This window comes from Fusarium sambucinum, chromosome I (genome assembly GCF_050947815.1).
Source record: "Fusarium sambucinum isolate potato_lamoka chromosome I, whole genome shotgun sequence".
Lineage (NCBI taxonomy): Eukaryota > Fungi > Ascomycota > Sordariomycetes > Hypocreales > Nectriaceae > Fusarium > Fusarium sambucinum.
Genome location: NC_139294.1, coordinates 1,260,894 through 1,280,067, shown reverse-complemented (window position 1 = coordinate 1,280,067; position 19,174 = coordinate 1,260,894). Strand labels below are relative to the sequence as shown.

Sequence of the window (19,174 nt, the reverse complement as noted above, 5' to 3'; positions counted from 1 at the left end):
AATCATACATCTCAAAGCCAAGACGTGTGAAGAAAAAGATAAATATCAACTATTTCTCGGCTCTTCTGGTTTCGAATCATCTCGTTCACTCACCCAGCTCAGTCACTCACTCATTCTTTGTGCATTTGAAGTCAGTCAGTCAGTCACTCTTTATTTTTCTTTTCAGTATTTCTACACAGTCAAAATGTTGCAATCACTTTTCCTTGCCAGCGTCCTGGCAGTCGGTATCTACGCCCAGTCAACTCCCGACCCTGCTCTCACAGCAAACGGAGCTTTCCAACACCTCGGCTGTGTAGCCATCAGACCTGGAACCTTTCCTCGACAGCTCAACCTAGGTCAGGCGGGATGTACTTCAACTTGCTCATCGAACGGAAATATCATCGGATTTCGTGGAAATAGCTGTGTCTGTGACCGGCTTGACCTCTCCGATCGTCCTATCTCGTACCGCGTTGTCAAGGTGGACAACTCCCTCTGCACTCAATGGTGTGATCCAGCCGATAGGTCCAAGGGAACATGCGGAGGTGCATCGGTACAAGGATGGCCCATCTACGATCTATACAAGAGAAACAACGCTCAGATCGTCTTTGAGAATTTCCCGAGTGCAACACCAACTCCCATGTCAAGCGTTTACCCTCCTGCTCCGACTGGCGGACCCAAGCCCGGCGATGTGTGGCATGAGTGCCCACCGCACGTTGTTGACTGCCCCTATCGCAACAAGTGTCCCAATGGGAAGTGTCATTATGTGCCGAAGCCCATTGTCAAGCCTTGCTATGGGTGTTCTTACAATGGTACTGGAAACTGGACGGCTCCTACTTGCCCCCCTGGTGGTTGCGGCAATGGTAGCAAGCCTGCTCCAGTTCCAGTTCCGGTACCAGTCCCGGTCCCCAACCCTCCTTGCAAGGACTGTAACAACGGGAGTGGAGGTAACGGCGGAAATGGTGGCAATGGAAGCAACGATGGGAACGGCGGAAATGGTGGCAATGGAAGCAACGATGGGAACGGCGGAAATGGTGGTAATAACGGTGGCAACGGCAGCTCAGGAGGTAACGGCGGAAATGGTGGCTCAGGAGGTAACGGAGGTAGTGGCAGTGACGGAGGGAACGGAGGAAACGGTGGTAATGGCGGAAACGGAGGCAATGGGGGATCCGGTGGTGATGGCAGTTCAGGGAATGGCGGAAACGGAGGCAACGGAGGTAGCGGAGACAACGGAGGATCTGGTGGTGGCGACAACTCCGGCAATGGCTCCGACGGTCAAGATGGTTCTGGTGGAAACGGAGGGGACACACCTCCCGTCATCGTCAACTCGGCCGTCAAGATCCAAAGCGCAAGCTTTATAACGTTCTTTCTAACATTCTCCTTGGCCTTCATTCTTTTATAGGCCCTGGAGACGATCTTTTCTTTCACAGGGGGTTGGATGTTACGCATTTGTCTTTACGCTTAAAGCATAGAAAAGGGGTAATGGGCAGTTGGCATAGAGCTTTGGCTTAATATAATATCACATCACGTTATATCAGCGAGGTGAACAGTATTGTAGTACTTGGGTGTCATTAAGCTTTTATTTATTTATTTATTTCATTTTACTCAACTTTTGGTATCGCGGTGTATGAGTCCCCAAATGGCTCGAAATTGTGAATGGCCCTGTATGATATCTTTGTCCGCTGTATTTTAAGGCGCCTAGGCAACAATCTTCTCGATACACTCAATACTATGATTTGTTAGCAATTGTATCAAAAAATAAACTGGATTGAGAAAACTTACCCGTGGTTGTTCTTGAGCTCGTTCATCAATGTCCTAGCAAGGCTGGGGTACACAGGGGCGACAACACCCTTGTCTGTGATGGTGCCGTCGAGGACCATCTTGGTGGCTATTGGAATGTTAGTATGTCTAGATACCAATCGTAAAAGACAAGAAGGATGCACGTACCAACACCACAAGGAACTCCGACCAGTCTGGACATGGCAGAGAAACCACCGGAGCCCTCAGGGGCACCGTACTCAACGAGAGTGGAAGTCCAGGTGTTCTGGCTACCATCCTTGTTAATGACCTCGAAAGTGTGCTGGAGGAACACAAGGTCACGCTCGCCCTTCTCGTAAGCCATCTTCTGCTCGAGAGAGGCGCAAAGGGTGTCAAGAGCGGTTCCGCGGGGGGTGATGTTAACATCAGAGAGGACACCAACTGTAATATTTTATCAGCATAGGCTCATATGACTGGCAAGTATATATACTTACTCCACTTGAGTCCAGCCAGCACTTGGCTCTTAACAGACTCGTCCTTGAAAGAGGTCTTGGAGAGGACAGCCTTGATCAGGTCCTCCTCGCTTGATGAGTTGGCGCCAATGAACTTTTGAAGAGCGTCCTTCCAGGGGATGGCCTGCTTGAAGAAGTCCTGCTCGTCGGTGCTGAGGAAGCCAATGTCGACAAGGGCCTTGACGAATTGAGGGAAGCCGTTGTAACGCATGGTTCCTCGGACAACGGTCTCGGCATCGGGAATTCGGTATCTACCAAGGTCAGTCACTGCCGTCGAAGAGAGTACTGTACAACTTACCGCTCACGGTAGCCGGTGCTGTCTCGGTTTCCGTAGGCGACAAAGTTGAATCCCAGGTATCCACTCTGGTAAGGCTGAGCGGTGCTCATCAGGTCGACACCGGAGATGTCAACCAGCTTGTTGTCCTCGTAGTACTTGGCGTTATTCTTGAGGGCCAGGAGGACACCACGGCTGCTCCAGCTGAACTTGTATCCTGTTTATGATTAGTAACGGCGTTGGGTGTAGTGGTTGGAGCTCGAGTTACCTAGAGGGTTGTTGGAGTCTATAATGTGATTAGCTTTGGACTACAGCGAGGCATTGGGACGAAGTGCGTACTCTCAGGGGCGGGGAGACCACCACAGTAGCTCTTGAAGGACTTGATCTTGCCTCCCTCCTGCTGGATACGGTCGATGAAGTCGACAGCGTAGAGGTGGTCGACACTAAATATAGTTAGTGAATAAAAACGGGTGATGGTGTTCGTCGAAGGGCATACCCAGGGTCAACCTAGAATTGTCAGTAAGCTTCAATTGAAGGATTGGATGATCAACTTACACCAATCTCGTTGAGGACGGTAATACCAGCGGCCTTGGCCTCCTCGTGGAGCTCCTCCATGGCAGGAGAGACGTAAGAGGTGGTGACGACATTCTTCTTAGCCTTGATAGCGGCCTTGATGACGGCAGCGTGGAAAGTGTAAGGGATCAGAGAGATGGTGACATCGTGCTCAGAAACGGCCTGCTCGAGAGCGGCGGAATCGTTAACGTCGAGGCTGATGGCCTTGGTGTTGTCGTAAGTACCGGCGAGGTTCTTGGCCGAAGCGAGAGTACGGCAAGCAACAGTGACTTGAACACCGGCCTTGGAGAGGACCTCGACGGCAGGAGTGGCAACGAAGCCGGAACCGAGAAGAAGGGCTGATTGAGGCATTGTTGACTTTGACGATGTGTTGATTACAGTTGTTAATGAAAAAAAGATTCTCCAAAGTTAAAACAAGCAAAAGAATTTCAAGCACCTCTTTCCCTTTCTTGTCGATCAAGCTTGACGTTCGTTGGTTGGCCCCGCATAACGAGGGGCAGAGCAGTATAATACGTAGTTCCGGCTATCGGAGGAGCCGGGGGTCATCCCACCCGATGTCGGGCTATTCGCTGGGGAAGAGAGTAAACCCGTAACAAAGCGTTGATTCAAAACGATAAAAGCCTGGGGCTGGCCAGTTGAATTGTTTTGCTATGACGAAACTACGGGTAAAAGTGGACATTGGATGTTGATAAAGTTGATTGTGAGTCCTTGTCGGACCAAAAGGGCATGCGATACCGATGAGTATTGACTTTTCATCAGTAATAACTTAAGCTATGAGATGAACCCCCAAACCATTAATGACTTGTAGAGCTTTTCAATAATAAATTGAAGCTCAAATATATACACAGCAAGCTAGTCAGTCAATCGAAAAGCAGTAGGAAAGTATTATAGGTGATATCTGCGTGGTGATTGCCCTCTGATCTGTCTTGGTCGCCAGTATGATGGACGATTTCATCAACAAACACAAAGACCAGAAACAATGAACAATCATTTGTTCAACTCAATCTATAGCTCCAGCAAATAGACTGTGGTTATTTTGATGGAAACACTCATCAGCATGTGTCAGACAAGGATTACTCGCTTTTGTGGTTGTTAGCATATGAGGTATCCCTTGACGGCCAGAATGTCCCTCCCTCCAGAAGACAGCATAAACTTTTAAATAAGCATAAAGAGCCGAATAATGTTTGAAATGCTTATTGAGATTGCAACTTATTGTTTCTGAAACTATCTTAACTTTATCAAGGGCGGCCCCAACGTCTAAGCTAACATGCGATGAACAAACTCAATCATGACTTTAATCCAACGACCCTGCGTCTGTTTAATAATGCAGAGTACATCTTTTCACGTTAAATATTTAATTGCATTCAATGTTGATATGAATATATGAACGTTAAAAGCCTTGTGGTGGGCTGTGTACTCTGTAAAAACGAGTTGGCAGGCAGTGAGTTTCATCAAGCGCCCGACAAAGCTTTCATGACTCGATTCATTTGATCCACTATGGGGCGCGTTTCATGGCGACATGAACAAAAAAGTGTATTAACTTGGACAACAGTTTGTTGGGCCAGATAAACGGCCATGTAGCGGTCACCAGCTTAGCCTTCGGATTAGGCAGATAGTAAGGGACAGCACCGCCCCAGAGCGACTCGACTCTAATTACAATTCTCTGTAAACCTGTCTTTTGATCTTGTAAGCTATACCAAGATGAGATTGATAGCTTGTCACTCTTCGTAACGGGCGCAATAAGCTATGGCCAGTCGGTGAAGATGGTAACGGCTTCTCAGGAGTGTTCCCCGGGCGGACATGCGTGGCCCGATCCGCCCGCTGCCAGGTTTGAAGCTTGATCCCAAAGAGTCAAATCTATTTTGAAAGTAGAAGAACTACTGCAAGATCCTTTCCCCCCTGTAAGGCCGGATTTGGATGCATTTGTCGCAAACGGAAAGGTGGACGACTTGCAGGTGAGACCTGATAATTCCAAGCCAACTCCGATGACCTGGTTGACCGAGAGGCGAGTACGAATCTTCCAATTTACGACATGATGGAAATGCCGCGAAGAGCTGCAGACATGCTCAAGCTCGTCAGATGAGCCTGGAGGGTGTGCTTTCTTACCTCTCAAACACCCTCGAGTCAGTTAGCATCCAGGTGGTAGTGGCTGGGCAAGGCTAACCAGAAATAAAAGATGGCAACAATTTGTACCAAGGCTGTTGGTTGATAGACAATTTACCTGCAGTTGGTTGCGATGGATTTTCCTTGGTAGGAGTGGATGGATGGATGAATTGCAGTGTAGTGTGTCTCGAGCACGCCCCCTATCTTCACTAACGGGACAACGGAATCATCGCAAGCCTGTTCCAGCTCAACAGCCTTACTTTGGGAACCTGGAACTCATACTCAGGTCGATTCTACCTGCATATTGCAATCTTGTTAGTTGTCCAATTAATTATAGGACCATGAAAACCCTGCCTTGGCGGTGAGGTGATGGCACTCAGTGATGCCCGCTTAATATGTATCGAAGAAGGTACTGGCACGGTAGGTACAAAGGAAGGCGCCACCGGGGGTAACTTGTGTCTTTCCTCCCTTGGGTTATGGGAAAGTGCTCACTCACTCACGTTCTTTCCTCTTCTCTCTTCCATGCCTCCATCAATTTGAAGTCTACGCTTTGCCGACCGTGTCATTTCCATCTTGTCTCTTGTCTCACTTCCTTCTTGGCCTTCATTCCTGTCGACTCCAGAATGTCGCACCCCAGCTTTGATCGTCGCGATAACCTCCGAGACCGACACGCGAGAGATCCTAGACATGGCGACGACTCTGTGACAACAAGTCTCACCCTGTCTCAGTCCATGTCAGCTCATCGAGCTACTCCAGCCTGACCATAGAACCTCGATGCCATCAAACAAAACGCCCCTTTACAATGCGCCGACATAATCTTCGACAGTACTTGCTTTTGGAGGTGTCCACAATCACTTTCCTCTAGATACATGTCATCTACATGCTAGTGTCTGGAAGTAGACGCGACTGCGTGGGATTATTTAAAAGACATGTCTCCAGCACATCAGTGGTGACACTACTCAAACACGATCAAGATTACCCCAGCTATCTCAAGCAGCTGTAATACCATCATCCAGTTCGAGCCCGAAGTTTACAAACCAACCTCCCCCACTTGTGTGTAAATGTCGAAGCCGATCAATGATAACATTGTCGATGGTGATGCGTATTCATGGTAAGCCCTCCTCGCCCCTGTCTGACAATAAGACAATGTCACCACTTCAATCCCTCCGGCGTGTCTTTGCTGAAATCATTCACTGACCGGTACGGACTTCAACAGCGGTTCTACTTGTGAAGGTCGGAACTTTATAGTTCATCGAAGGAATTCGGATTCTTTTGCAGATGAAGAGTATCAGTTCCGAATTGATACCTTTGTCAAAAGAACCCTCGAAGATGATCCCGTCTCGGTCCGGCTTGGACGTCGCACACGTCTTGAACCATCCTATGACTACCAATACATCTTTGAGTTATTGGTATATCATTTTTTCCCATTCTTGACTCGCCCGCGTCACCATTTGCTCGGGGTCTGGGGCGAAGGGTATAACGCGACTGGACCTTTCGGTGAACCACCCCGAGACTGGCTCGTCAGGACACGTACCGGACAAGTCCCATCTGAACTGACTGGTATCGGCACTCAGTTCGACGATTGTTGATCATTTACAATCTTTCTTAAGTCTCTGTGTTGCGGCCAGTATGCAATCTGACTTGAACCATTATGCCAAAGACGATTCGCAACGCTGCTACAATACGATAGTACGACCGTTCATTGCAATACACAGTTTTCTGCAAGACTCATGCTGATGTATCTTACAGGCATCCAACCCTCGATCACCTTGGACAATCTGCACCCACCCTTATGCGACAAGTTCAATTCCGCCGATGCCGACTCCTATACATCCTGTCAGGGGATCTACAAGTGGTTGTTAGTATATGGCTGATCGATGAGACGACCAAAAACAGCCAGGTGCTGATTCCTTTGCCAACTTTCGTATTTGTTTTCCATTTTCTTACACGTTCTCAACTTGGGTGCTCTTCTCTTGTGTCGCTCCATTCCCGAGTCGACACATACTATGCATTTTAATACACCAAGAACTCTTAATTTTCCCATTCCACGCTACTCCCAATCATTTATCGTGAAATGCCATCTGCCGACAGGCTCTTGACCTCTCACTTGGCCCTTATAGATCTGTTTCTAAGGTTGTTCTGTCATTTGGGACTTTCCCACAAATACATAGTGATGGGCCTCATCGTGTTACACATCGGCTTCACTTGCATGAACACCATCTTGATAAAGACATACTCATCAGGGTATCAGAAAAATTGACCGCTGGAAGCATAAGGGACGAAATTAATAGGTCACTTTATGCCCCTTAGGCTATTGTTCTTAGACTACTTATTTTTATACCCTAAGACTTAGGAGGCCATTTTTTCTGCTACCCAGTAGATACTGTACTACCATCAACACAATTATAAAGGCTGCACGCCTCCCCCAATTGTTCAAGAACCCCCACGCTCCATATTATCCCCAGTGACGCTATGAACGGTGTGGTTCAACATCCTAGCGTTGAACTTACCCCAGGCTCTCTCCACAACTTCCCCTCACTTACCGGCAATAAATGGAATTAAAAGGTTAGAGGAAAGCCTTCGTAAATGCGACAGAGTGCAAAACATTGCCCATATTGGTGATTTGAGGAGATTTAAGACAAGAAATGTCCACCAATGGAAATGCAATTGCTATTTCGCGAGAAACTGACTCAGGCTCAGTACACAAGGAACTTTCGGCGAGCCACACGCATCGGAAACAAGATCAAGTGCCGAAATCCCGGGGTTTCATGCATGACTGGCCTTCGTGGGGGCAACTGTACATGGTGATCGACTCATTGCGGTCTAAGATAGCCAGGAGAGGTAAGAGGGGGATCCTTGGGTTGCAGCGAGATCGGCATCTGAGATCCTATTGAGTCCGAGCTAAACATAAATGTATGGATATATAAGATGAGAACCTGACCCGGGCCTCAGGGTATCACAAACGTTGCTGGAAGCATAAGAGACGGAACTAGTAGGCCAGCTTATGCTACTCAGACCATACCTCCTAGGCTGTTTGTTCTTATATCATAATACTTAGGAGGCCAACATTTCTGCTACCCACCAGCCGGGTGAAAGAGTTCACGCTGTTAAGCAATCACTAGCCCGTCAGAACTCGGTTTCCGGAAGACTGGTGATAGTTGATGCCTCTATAGATCGACCTTTCTGCTTAGAGACGTACCCGAAATAGGAACACTCCAACTTCACCATGGCTGACGGCATAGCCACCAAAGCCGAGCTCGAACAGGCTCGCGCAGAAGAGATGGAACGAACAGGAGACAACATCGCCAGAGTTGATAGTATTCGGTCTACACATCCGGACAAACCACACGAGGATGGCATTTATGCACAAGCACTTGCACAATATCCAACCGACGACTCGATCGATCCAATCTTGGAAAAGAAGGTTAGGAGGAAACTGGACCGACTTATCATTCCCGTCCTCGGTGTTTGCTACTTCTTCTATTATGTCGACAAGACCACACTCTCATATGCTGCCATCTTTGGGCTAAAGGATGACCTTAGCTTGAAAGGAGATGAATACTCTTGGCTTTCCAGCAGTTTCTACTTCGGCTGGCTTGTCTGGGCCATCCCTTCGAACCTCTTGATGCAACGCAGCCCCCCTGGATATTACTTGGCCTTTAACATCTTCATGTGGGGTGCTCTCCTCATGACACAAGCTGCAGCAAACAACTTCGCTGGTCTTTTGGCTCTTAGAATCCTCTCGGGTGCATTTGAGGCCATTGCTGATCCAGCCTTTATGCTCATTACCTCGATGTATTTCACACGAGAGGAGCAGCCAAGTCGAATCTCAGCTTGGTATGCTTTCAATGGCGTGGGGGTTGCTGGTGGAGGTCTAATCGGTCAGTAACTGTTCTGTTTGGGTTTCTTTGATGTTTAGCTAACCGTCTTGCAACAGGCTATGCTATTGGTAACATCCATGGAGCACTTCAGTCCTGGCGATATGAGTTCCTTGTTGTCGGCGCCTTTTGTTCAGCCTGGGCTATCGTTCTTGTTCTACTGCTGCCAAACTCACCTCGTACTATTCGGGGGTTTTCACACGATGAGAAACTCGTCATGATCGCCCGAATGCGCCGCAACCAAACAGGAATCGAGCAACGCAGAATCAACTGGGGGCAAATCAAGGAAGCCTATCTTGACTACAAGACATGGCTATTCACATTACTTGGCTTTGTGTCTAACATTCCAAATGGTGGCATTTCCAACTTTTCGACACTTGTCATTAGAGGACTCGGCTTCGATACTTTGCACACTGCTCTTTTGGGTATCCCTCAAGGTGTTCTTGTTGTCATCTGGATTGGTCTAGGGGCTCTAGCGAACAAGTACATGCCGCCGAACAGTCGCACACTTGTCAGCGCCATCTTCATGATCCCGACTATTGCTGGAGCACTTGGCTTTCTTCTTGCTCCTGCGGATGCATATGTTGGTCGATTGATTTGCTTGTAAGTCTCCTTTGTGTTTCTTGCCTGATTATTTGAAAACTTATATCTAATATTCTCACAGCTACCTCACTGGCTCATATCAAGCATCCTTTGTTATCTGTCTATCCCTCATCACCTCAAACACCGGTGGCCAGTCTAAGAAGATGATTGTTTCTGGAATGATCTGGTTTGGTGCCTGCATTGGCAATATTGCAAGTCCATTTTTCTATCGCTCCGAACAAGCACCATCGTACCCTCTTGGTATTGGCTCGCTCCTTGTCGCCAACTGCATAGAGTTTGCTCTTTTCTTTGTCTTCAGATACGCTTTTAAGTGGGAGAACAAGAAGAAAGAAAAGCAGCGTGAGGCTTTGCGCGCAGCAGGCCATGACGTTACCACGAATGCAACCGCCTTCACAGATATGACGGACAAGGAGAATCCCAACTTTGAATATGTTTACTAGACCAGGTTATGGACTGCTTGAGCATGATACCAAATATTTGGATATAATAGTATAACTTTCACTTTAGGATAACACGGTTCGTCTTGAGGTTCCGTTACTGAGATGAATATACATGCATGCATATCGATCTCGGCCACAGCAACGCACTTCAGTCAACTCAAACCCTCAAGTGTGAAAGGCAATAATCACAGGAAAGTCTTACATACCATGTTTCTTGCGTTCTCTTAGTTCTGTTTTGTTCTTCTTTGCAAAGCCGACAATTTTCAAAAACAATGTGCATATGTCAAACTTCAACAACCAAGCTGCTTGAGGAACAATGCATTATTTCCATAATGTTCTATACTGCCTGATTATTTATAGGAACAAGGAAGAACATTCATGTTTAAAATCATGTTCTTGTAAGACACATTATATGAACACATTCAAGTTCTGAGAACAACATTCAACCAACAAAGCGATTGTTGATATTCAAAGGGCCACCAGTCAATAACTACAGTACCCTTCACCTCCCTGGTAACATCACCTTGGGTTCCTTGAACAACAAGATTCTTCATACTATTTAAGCTGTAGAACCCGCTACTACAAATCAGAAACTTTCTCTTCCAAAAACCCCATTCTCACTCAACTCTGGGATATTTCATCACCAACAAACACACACACGGTATCCATCACTCACGATATCGAGTTTCCGGTAAGTATGCCCCCAAATATCCCTTTTGCTAACATGTTGCCGCAGCAAAACGTCACAATGGCACCCACACCGACTCCCACACCCGTGTCTTCTTCCCCCAAAGAATCAGACACGCTTAACTGGGTGTCTACCGGTCTCGGCCTCCTTCTGGCTGTTACCCTAGTCATCATCCTTGGAATGTCCCTCCGTATTCGCGATTACATCGTCGAAAAACAGGAACAGGACAAGAAGCTCATGAAATTTCAAGACGCACTTCGAGAGAGTGAGTCTGACAAAAAGGTACTCCAGCGAGAGGCAGATCTGCTGTCCGGAGAGCTGGCGAACTGGCGAACACTGCATGCCGAGTGCTGGGATGAAATGACCGTCACCGCTGCATATTGCCGAGAGTATCACAGCCGTCATTCCTCGGACCAATCAGACAAGAGATCTGATTTCTCTTTCCAAGGTGAAGGTCCATATGATGATGGACCTGAAAGTCGAGCCGGATGGGTTAGGATGGGGCAAGTCAGGCGTGGAAATCCGAGCCTAACGTCATTTGCTAACGGAGACGCGGCTCATGATGATCTTGATGGGCGTCGGCAAGTTCCTCAGCAGATTCAGCTTGGGTCCATGTCCACGATTGATCTTTATCCCGATGATGAACAGGTAGATAATCCTGTTTTGAGGGACGACGGTCAAGGACACTGGGACCCTAACAGGGATCCAGATGCCCCAAATGATGCTCATGCTGGGCATGGGCGACGGGAATGAAACTGCGGCAAGATCCAGGTGATCTGGTAAGTTCTCATCCCCCTCCCCTTTCTCTTCATTCTAAGGTCTTTTGGGTTATGGCCGGCGTCGTTGCTGGTCTTTGATGCGAGGATATCGTTGCGAGTGCAACTGATAGTTGAGGGTAAGTACTAAATAAAACTACATTTTCTTGGAAATTTGATTTTCTACAATATGTGACGACGTTGTTTGTTAGTTGAACCGCCAAAACATAAGATGCCTAGACATTGGCAGGTTAATCCAGAATCCCATTGGTATCTAATCGTAAAATAACTGACCAGTTTTCTCGTCCACAGAAGAAGCCTTTATTAGCTATACTTCATAGCCCCTTTTTAGAAAAACTTGCTCTTGAGACCTCCCAGAACGACGTTCCTCTTTTGCTTGTTCAGGTATTTGTTAACATCATCTGCCCACCCGGCGCTGTTGTTCTGCAAATTTTCCATGTTGTCGCCCATCATATTCAACTTTTCCGTTCTTTCGTTCAACTGCCGTGTCAAATAATCTCCCCATCCTTCTTGGCTGCTCGAACCAGCAGCTGGAGCCTGCTCGCCTGCTCGAGCCGCACGTTTCTCAGCAGCTGCTTCATCCATCATTCGCTTGCTGGGTGGCCTATCTGGCCCACCAACGAGAAGGTCGAGATCTTCAGGAGTGATAAACTGGCTGCCCGCGATCCATTGCATATTTGAAATAGTTGGTCGAACTGGGCACTTGAGTTCGGGGTTGATCATGGTATCCGGAGATTGCTGCGGCCCCTTTCCTGCTCCCCAAACATGTATTACGGCTAACTCGCTGGGTCCTGACCACGCGAAGATATCACCAGTTTGTGTTACAACAGAGTTGGTGGTCCTCGTCACATCTAGCATAGGAAGATCGGCCTTTCCGATGTCCTTGAGAGCAGGGATCGAAAAAGCTCGAGCAGTTCGATCGCCGAACAAGCCAACCACAGCGAAGCCCTGCAATTCAGTTTCTGCTACGCAGGCAGCATCGCATAGAATGTCATCAAACTCTTTTGATGCGCCCTTGGAATTGGCGGGTTTGAAGATTCGGATCTCTGTTTGCGTAACTAAATGATGGTCAGTATTGTATTTCCAACATTGTCATAATGTAGAGTAACTTACCTGCGACGAGTACGCCATTGACCTGGCGCCCTTCTCTTAGGCTTGCCACGATCGGGCCGGTAGCAAGGGCAGGCTTGCCTGTATCAGCTTCAATGGGGCTAAGTGAGATGATCTTTCCATCGAATGCCACGACACCTGCGGGTTGCGCAGTATATGTGCCATCTTGGCCTGGCAGAATTTTGAAGGTGATGACTTTGCCCAAGTTTGTTCCCACGAAGCAGCAAATGCTCGAGTATTTGTCTTCATCCAGAGTCATGACACTGAACTCAATCACGACTGGCCACTCCTTTGGCGGTTCCGAAGAAGTGCTGTGACCCTTCAAAAAGGAAGCTCGCTTGTCTTGCTTGGCAAAGTCTGTCATGGGTGCCTGGAAGATGATCGAAGGCCCCCGAAGATCAATCAAGGTAAGGAACCCAAGCTCTGAGCCTACACCGACAAAGCCAACATTTGACACTTGCACAGCGGTAATGGGTCCCATCATCATTTCGTAGAGAACAAGGGGCTGCAAGCCTTCCTTCAACCCTGGTTCCGCTCTAGAGCTGATATCCGTGAGTCCCTTGGGGTTTGGGTCAAGCTCTGGCATATTGTCTTTACCGAAGAAACGATTCTGGCCCCAACGGTAAATGATGGCTTCTCCTGTACGTGTACCAACAACGAACTCCCCTGTGCTGGTTGCCATATTCATGCAGGTGATTTCGACATCCTCATATCGATCAAGTGCCCGGGCAACATCGACTTGTAGCTGAGTTCCATTCTCAATTTCATCGGCATGTCCAGAATCCCAAATCCTGATGGTGCTATCGGCATGGGCAGCTTGTATGATGGTTCGTTCTTCGAATCTTTTTCGAGGTCGTGGTGCTTCGGCGCCTCCCTTGAGAAGTGGTTCACCTTGGTTGCGCTTCTCAAACATGGAAAGCCATCGAGGGCGTTCCAAGGCAGAGACATTGATCTTTGTTACGAAGGGATGAACAAAAGAGACAGACGGGTGGAGTTGGTTGGTAGGACTAATTGGGTAGCCAGAGGGGAAACTCAAGGTGATTAGTTCTCCAGAGGAAAGAAGAACAATGACAGCGATTGGGTCCTGTGCGCCGCCGAAATGAGGAGAGAATCGCGGAATGAGGAGAAAGTTGACTGCTTGGGCGCCAGAAGGAAGTTGGAGAAGAGACTGTCGCTTTCCGCGGCAGTAATTTGCGAGAATTTGCCATGTTGATGTCGCATAAACAGGTGTTTGTCCTAGATCAACAAATGTGAGACCTTTGGGTGATGCATCCATACGTTGCCCACCCGCAATTAGCAGACCGCTATCATCGCAGTTTTCCTTGCAGCACCAGGCAATCTTGGTAATGGGCTCACACAGAGCTGGCGCGGATGTGGCGGATGAGGGCTGGTCAATGTCAAAGTCGGTCAAGGTTCTCGCCATGACGACCTTTTCCGCCTTTGGGTCCCAAAAGACCAAGCTTCCATCATCATGGACGGTCAACACAAAGGTGCCGGATGGATGCCACAGCGCATGTGTAAGTCGTGGCTTTCGGACAGTCTCAACAGCTACACCATTGCCTCCTGGGGCGCCTGCAGGAACAACGTACTCGTAGTAGTTGACAGCCTTGGCTTGCTTAAACGAGTAGACGACAGCACCATGGGTGTAACCCAGCAGGAGCTTGCCAACATCTCTCGGGTGGAGTGACATGGTTATAAGGTTGGAAGTGGCTGCACCAGGGTTCCTTTCCTTCCAGAAATTAGGTAGTCTGAATGCGCGCGCCAAGTTTCCTCTGTCCAAGTCAAAGGCCATGATGTCTCCATTGTACAGGCCGATAAAAGCCCAATCAAGCATGGGATCAGTCACCATAGAGACGACCTGGCCAGCGACGACCATGGCAGCGACGCGCTCGCCAGTATCGATGTCCCATATTCCCAGCTCGTTCTTTGCGTCGACAGTAACAAGGCGGTTGGACGAGAATTGCACGATCTGGAATGATGTGGATCGGGGGGGCTCGAGTATCTTGTGCACACGTCGCTGTCCGAAGATGTAGACCTTGCCGGGGCCGAACTTGCTTTCACCGGTTCCAATGGCGAGGAGGGATTGGACTGGGTCGTATGCGTAACAGCTGTAAAAGGGCAGGGTCAGCAGGGTCAATTTGGGACATGACGATGGGCGGCGGGAAGTTGGGAGATGATGATGCGCTTAGCTACCTGATTTGAGAGTTGATGCCATAACGAGCCTGATCATCGGGCATGAAGAGTTCAGGTCTGATGCTCGCTGATAGGTCATTTTGCATGCCCGCCTGCTTGCTGCGGAGGAAGGCCGCCATCTTGATGTGTACGTCGCCTTTTGACGATGGCGATGGCTAGATTGACTGATTATACGAGGAACGCTATAAGATTCACTAACGGTGTGTATTTTAGAGCTTAAAGCTCTTACTTTGGAAGGGGAAAGAAAAGATGGAGGGAGAATAAAGACCTAGGATGAAGAGGAAAGAGAAAGGGACCCTTTGGTGGGGTTGGTTTGCGCAGTTGCCCACTGACGAAGTGCACTGTAACTTCCCAGTCCAAGATCCCCAAGACCCCAAGACCCTTGGCGACGGCAACGTCATCCCGTCCTATCACCGTGCGGAACACGATGGGTCGCGATTAATACTGTGACGTATTAAAACGGCTTTAATAGCTTCTTTGTACGACACTCTAGAGTTGTTCTTTTCGTCAGGCGCTTGAATGAAACGGACTTTGTGCAGTGTAACTCGGTATCAGCCTGAATCGGTGAAAGCCACTAGATTGTTATTTACAAGTCAGGGCCCAATCCTGCAAGACAGTAGTAGGTACAGTATATCTTGCCATTGTTAGCCAATAAGCTCGACCCACGGCCAAGCCTGCACCGCCCCAAAGCAGGTGATTACAGCAAATGATTTCGGGCTTTGCTTTTTGTCCGCGCGGTCTGTGTTGTACAGTACCTAAATACCTAATGCAGTGGGATTGATTTACTGGCTGTAGTGATTAGTTTTTGGTCCAAAGACGCACAGATCAAGTCACATATAAAAACATCACGAGATCTATTCTGAGACTTCATAAGGCCTGAATGCATTACACATTAATAAACCTGCACTAACACATTTTATGCAAACTGTATCGTACCTCTTTTTTTTTTTTTTTTTTTTTTTTTTTGGCTTTGGCAGCGGGACGTTCCTTGCTTGCCGTCGGGTTCTTGCATAGTTCCGCAGGGTCAAAGAATTAGCGTCAGACTAGTTAATGACTTGGGCCTATTTGTTATTATCTATAGAGTATAGTTTGTCGATCCACGATACGATTAATATCTATTTAGATCTCTTAATGGATAGGGAATCTAAGAGTAAGACAAAAGTAGCTTGGTAGTACAGAAGTCAAATTGTTTAGAGAGCTGTTAAAATCAATATAGGTGCTCTAAGCAAGAACAAAGAGGGAATCTCACAGTGATTTTCTCAACCGTTTTACTAATAATAAACTGTTGAGTTTGATATTCTTGATAGGCATATTCAATCTCTATTCATTTTTAGTGATGACATGACTCCACTCAAGGGTCCTGTTCCATATCTCGGTAGTGGTTGACACATTGTCGATCTTCTTCAACGATTGTTTGATTTCGAGTCCACTTGGACTCGATGACTGCCGAGTGACATGTACAGAAATACGTCACTATGTCTCGTTCTTGCCAGCTGAAGTGTCTCGAATGACGATTGTTATCCATAACTTGTGATCGTGTATGCCTGATATTGAGTGCATCGTGTTCAATGGCCAACGAACTGCTGACGATTGTTTAGATTGAACCCAAACCCAATACTACAGTACAACACAGCACTAGACTAAATGTCAATTAACCAAAAGAGTCCACGTGGGCCTAGGCGAGAAGATGATGCATAGTGCAAATAGTAGGGCCATCTCCCAACCCACACTTGTCACTATCGATGCCCAGTGAATGAATCCTGCCTAAGTTGAAGCCCGGTGTAGATGCAAAGTTGGAGCGCCGGGGCTGTAGTCTCTGTATTCGCTGTATCGAAATTCCAGAAGGAGACGAGGCTTGCACTTTATTATTGGCCGCAGGGTCACAGTTGGGTTCTGCTGTGGCTCTACAATTGGCTCTTTTCGTCGACGTGTCGTATGCGTTGGGCATTGCTTGCAGCTTAGGCGGCCCCTCCCCAAATATCTCCTCACCCTCTGACGTGGGCCTGTCAAAAGCCTCTTGTTTGGCCGCTGGCCTTGCAGTACACAATCTATCGACCCTGGATCATAAGCACCAGAACCAGGCTCGCTAACAGGTAGCGGGCCGCCTTTTGCGGACCCAGTTTCCCCTGCAGTCTGCAGTGCAGAAAGAATTGGACGGGTAGCATGACATATCCCATAACATAGCATCATGCTGGGCTGGCTTGCTTCACCTCCAGAGCCCTACCAAGGGCTACCTACATGACATACACAATTCATTTGACAATGAGTCCTTCGGGTATCGCCTTGGTTGTTGGGCACTGAGAATATGGGACATATAGAGACGGGGGGCGACTTTCATTGCTTCTGTCTACTCCCGCTAATGGATACCTACAACCGATCGACACAGCACTACCACCATCCTTAAGACAAAAACCACTTGTTTAATTCTCCGGAATGAGTCTCTACAGCCACGGGCTATCTGCCGACCAACTCCGCCACTCAGACTCTGACTCTGACTCTCGTTACCACCCATGGGCTGGCTCATCATCTTCCAACTACTACAACGAGCCAACATCATCAGATCCCCGTTACCACGCCTTTGGTAACTACTATGCCAGCCAATCAAACTCCAACTCAACCTACTCCTACAGTCTAGGAGGGTACTCTGAGTCTCAGCGGTCTGACGATCCACACATGTGGCAGTCTCAGGATTACAATGGTGCACCACCATCTTCATCTTCCGTTGCTACTTCAAGTCCGCCCAACCAAGACGATGTCTACAGTGACCAGAATGTCTGCAAGTGTGGCAAGTGCGGCAAGTCATTCAGACGCCCATCTGACCTTGCGTAAGCTCCCACTCAGTTCTATTACCATCATAACATCAGCAACTAACCACTCTATAGAAAACACCAAAAGTACCATGACAAGCACTTTTCATGTCTCTTCGAACAATGTAGCGCTGCCTTTGCTACTCAAAAGGATTTGACCCGGCACATGCGTACACATCGCAAAGGCGAGGGCTACCAATGCAAGGTGGACGGATGCCGCAAGGCCATGTCGGGTCATGTCTACTCACGAAAGGACAACTTTGATCGACATATGCGGACGGCACACCCAGACCACCCGCACATCTGAGAGGCAAACAGAGACTCTCCACCATACGACAGAGGCACTTCACATGCCAAAAAAGATCTAGAAGCTAAAGAAGAGCTTAACAACAGGGGAAAGGCGTATCATCGTTTGAGATTAGGAGTATGTGTTTGAGTATGACGTTTATCGGCTAGTTTCATTATTGGTATATTATATGGGATATGTTAAGATAGAATCCTCGCATAAATGGCGAGCGGGAAACATTTTTGGCATGGATATTATGTAAATTACAAGATTTGGATTCTATAATATGAACTGAACCTTGATGACTACTTGATTTGATTTATTCTAAAGCTATCAGGGGCATGTATAAGCTAATGCCAAACTAATTGTACCGCCGTCCATATATATAGAAGGTCTAGCATAGATCTTTGAAATCTGTATTTTGATAATCCAACGGACATCACCTACACTATCCCTCTAGGTATACATCAAATCTGTTACACTACTCATAAGAGAAAGAACACTTGAAAGAGATGGCCCAAAAACAAAATGAAACAAGTCATCTCGTCATGACTATCGGCACAGCTCTCGTTAGAAGCAGCGGATATTGCCGTCCTACCGTCACTTGTTTATGGATGGACAGTGCATCCCTGAATATTAAACGAACCTCCTATCTCAATCAGTACTTGTAAAAGTATAACTGTATGCCAATGCCGTCTTCAACCCTGTTTCTTTGTCCGAGCGTTTTGCAAAGCTTCAAGGTGCCCTGACTAGTGTGTGGCAGAGAAGATGGCCCACGGACTAAATGAATTTGAGAAGTTGGAATGAAGCCTAGAAGGCGAGACGCATGTGTCAAACCAAAACTGGTTGAAATTCTAGTAACTGCTGAGTCTTATATTAGTACTTCAATAATACGTACTTGGGTATTCACACATTTTCTTCAATGACCAACTTACCGGTTTCTAAGCTCTACGAATCAATAGCCCTAAAAGCATCATTAACTGTATTCTAGGCCTCAGCCTATGAAAGACGTTTCTAGCCACAGTACTTGCAATCCTAATTTAGATGTATATCAGGATAACATGTACTAAAGGTTGTGTCCCAACCTCACCAGTGTCAAAGCCTAGTGGGATATATACAACACGTTTTACTGTTACATCGTTAGCAAAGTACTGGAACTTATGTGCACTAGGTTCCAGGATCAGGGTTGTCGTATGT

At 47.5% G+C, this 19,174-nt stretch overlaps 6 protein-coding genes across 6 annotated transcripts; 4 read left to right on the top strand and 2 right to left on the bottom strand.

Annotated features, from left to right (window-relative positions):
- Positions 1 to 184: 184 nt before the first annotated feature.
- FSST1_003155 (uncharacterized protein) lies at positions 185 to 1,378 on the top strand (the record flags this gene model as incomplete). The annotated part of the gene is made up of 1 exon (XM_083229209.1): positions 185 to 1,378. The coding sequence occupies one exon, from the start codon at positions 185 to 187 to the stop codon at positions 1,376 to 1,378; it is 1,194 nt and encodes a 397-aa protein (XP_083086585.1).
- Positions 1,379 to 1,674: 296 nt separating this feature from the next.
- On the bottom strand, positions 1,675 to 3,444 carry FSST1_003154 (saccharopine dehydrogenase (NADP+, L-glutamate-forming); the record flags this gene model as incomplete). Its single annotated transcript, XM_083229208.1, has 9 exons — positions 1,675 to 1,705; positions 1,759 to 1,864; positions 1,924 to 2,175; positions 2,229 to 2,497; positions 2,545 to 2,737; positions 2,789 to 2,806; positions 2,860 to 2,963; positions 3,017 to 3,027; positions 3,076 to 3,444. The coding sequence occupies 9 exons, from the start codon at positions 3,442 to 3,444 to the stop codon at positions 1,675 to 1,677; spliced, it is 1,353 nt and encodes a 450-aa protein (XP_083086584.1).
- Positions 3,445 to 8,422: 4,978 nt separating this feature from the next.
- Positions 8,423 to 10,117, top strand: FSST1_003153 (major facilitator superfamily domain-containing protein; the record flags this gene model as incomplete). The annotated part of the gene is made up of 3 exons (XM_083229207.1): positions 8,423 to 9,077; positions 9,134 to 9,677; positions 9,739 to 10,117. 3 exons carry the CDS (start codon positions 8,423 to 8,425, stop codon positions 10,115 to 10,117), a joined length of 1,578 nt encoding a protein of 525 aa, XP_083086583.1.
- Positions 10,118 to 10,865: 748 nt separating this feature from the next.
- FSST1_003152 (uncharacterized protein) lies at positions 10,866 to 11,558 on the top strand (the record flags this gene model as incomplete). The annotated part of the gene is made up of 1 exon (XM_083229206.1): positions 10,866 to 11,558. One exon carries the CDS (start codon positions 10,866 to 10,868, stop codon positions 11,556 to 11,558), a length of 693 nt encoding a protein of 230 aa, XP_083086582.1.
- Positions 11,559 to 11,908: 350 nt separating this feature from the next.
- On the bottom strand, positions 11,909 to 15,003 carry FSST1_003151 (lethal giant larvae like, C-terminal-domain-containing protein; the record flags this gene model as incomplete). The annotated part of the gene is made up of 3 exons (XM_083229205.1): positions 11,909 to 12,639; positions 12,695 to 14,799; positions 14,885 to 15,003. The coding sequence occupies 3 exons, from the start codon at positions 15,001 to 15,003 to the stop codon at positions 11,909 to 11,911; spliced, it is 2,955 nt and encodes a 984-aa protein (XP_083086581.1).
- Positions 15,004 to 17,317: 2,314 nt separating this feature from the next.
- Positions 17,318 to 17,998, top strand: FSST1_003150 (uncharacterized protein; the record flags this gene model as incomplete). Its single annotated transcript, XM_083229204.1, has 2 exons — positions 17,318 to 17,709; positions 17,767 to 17,998. The coding sequence occupies 2 exons, from the start codon at positions 17,318 to 17,320 to the stop codon at positions 17,996 to 17,998; spliced, it is 624 nt and encodes a 207-aa protein (XP_083086580.1).
- Between the last annotated feature and the right edge of the window lie 1,176 nt (positions 17,999 to 19,174).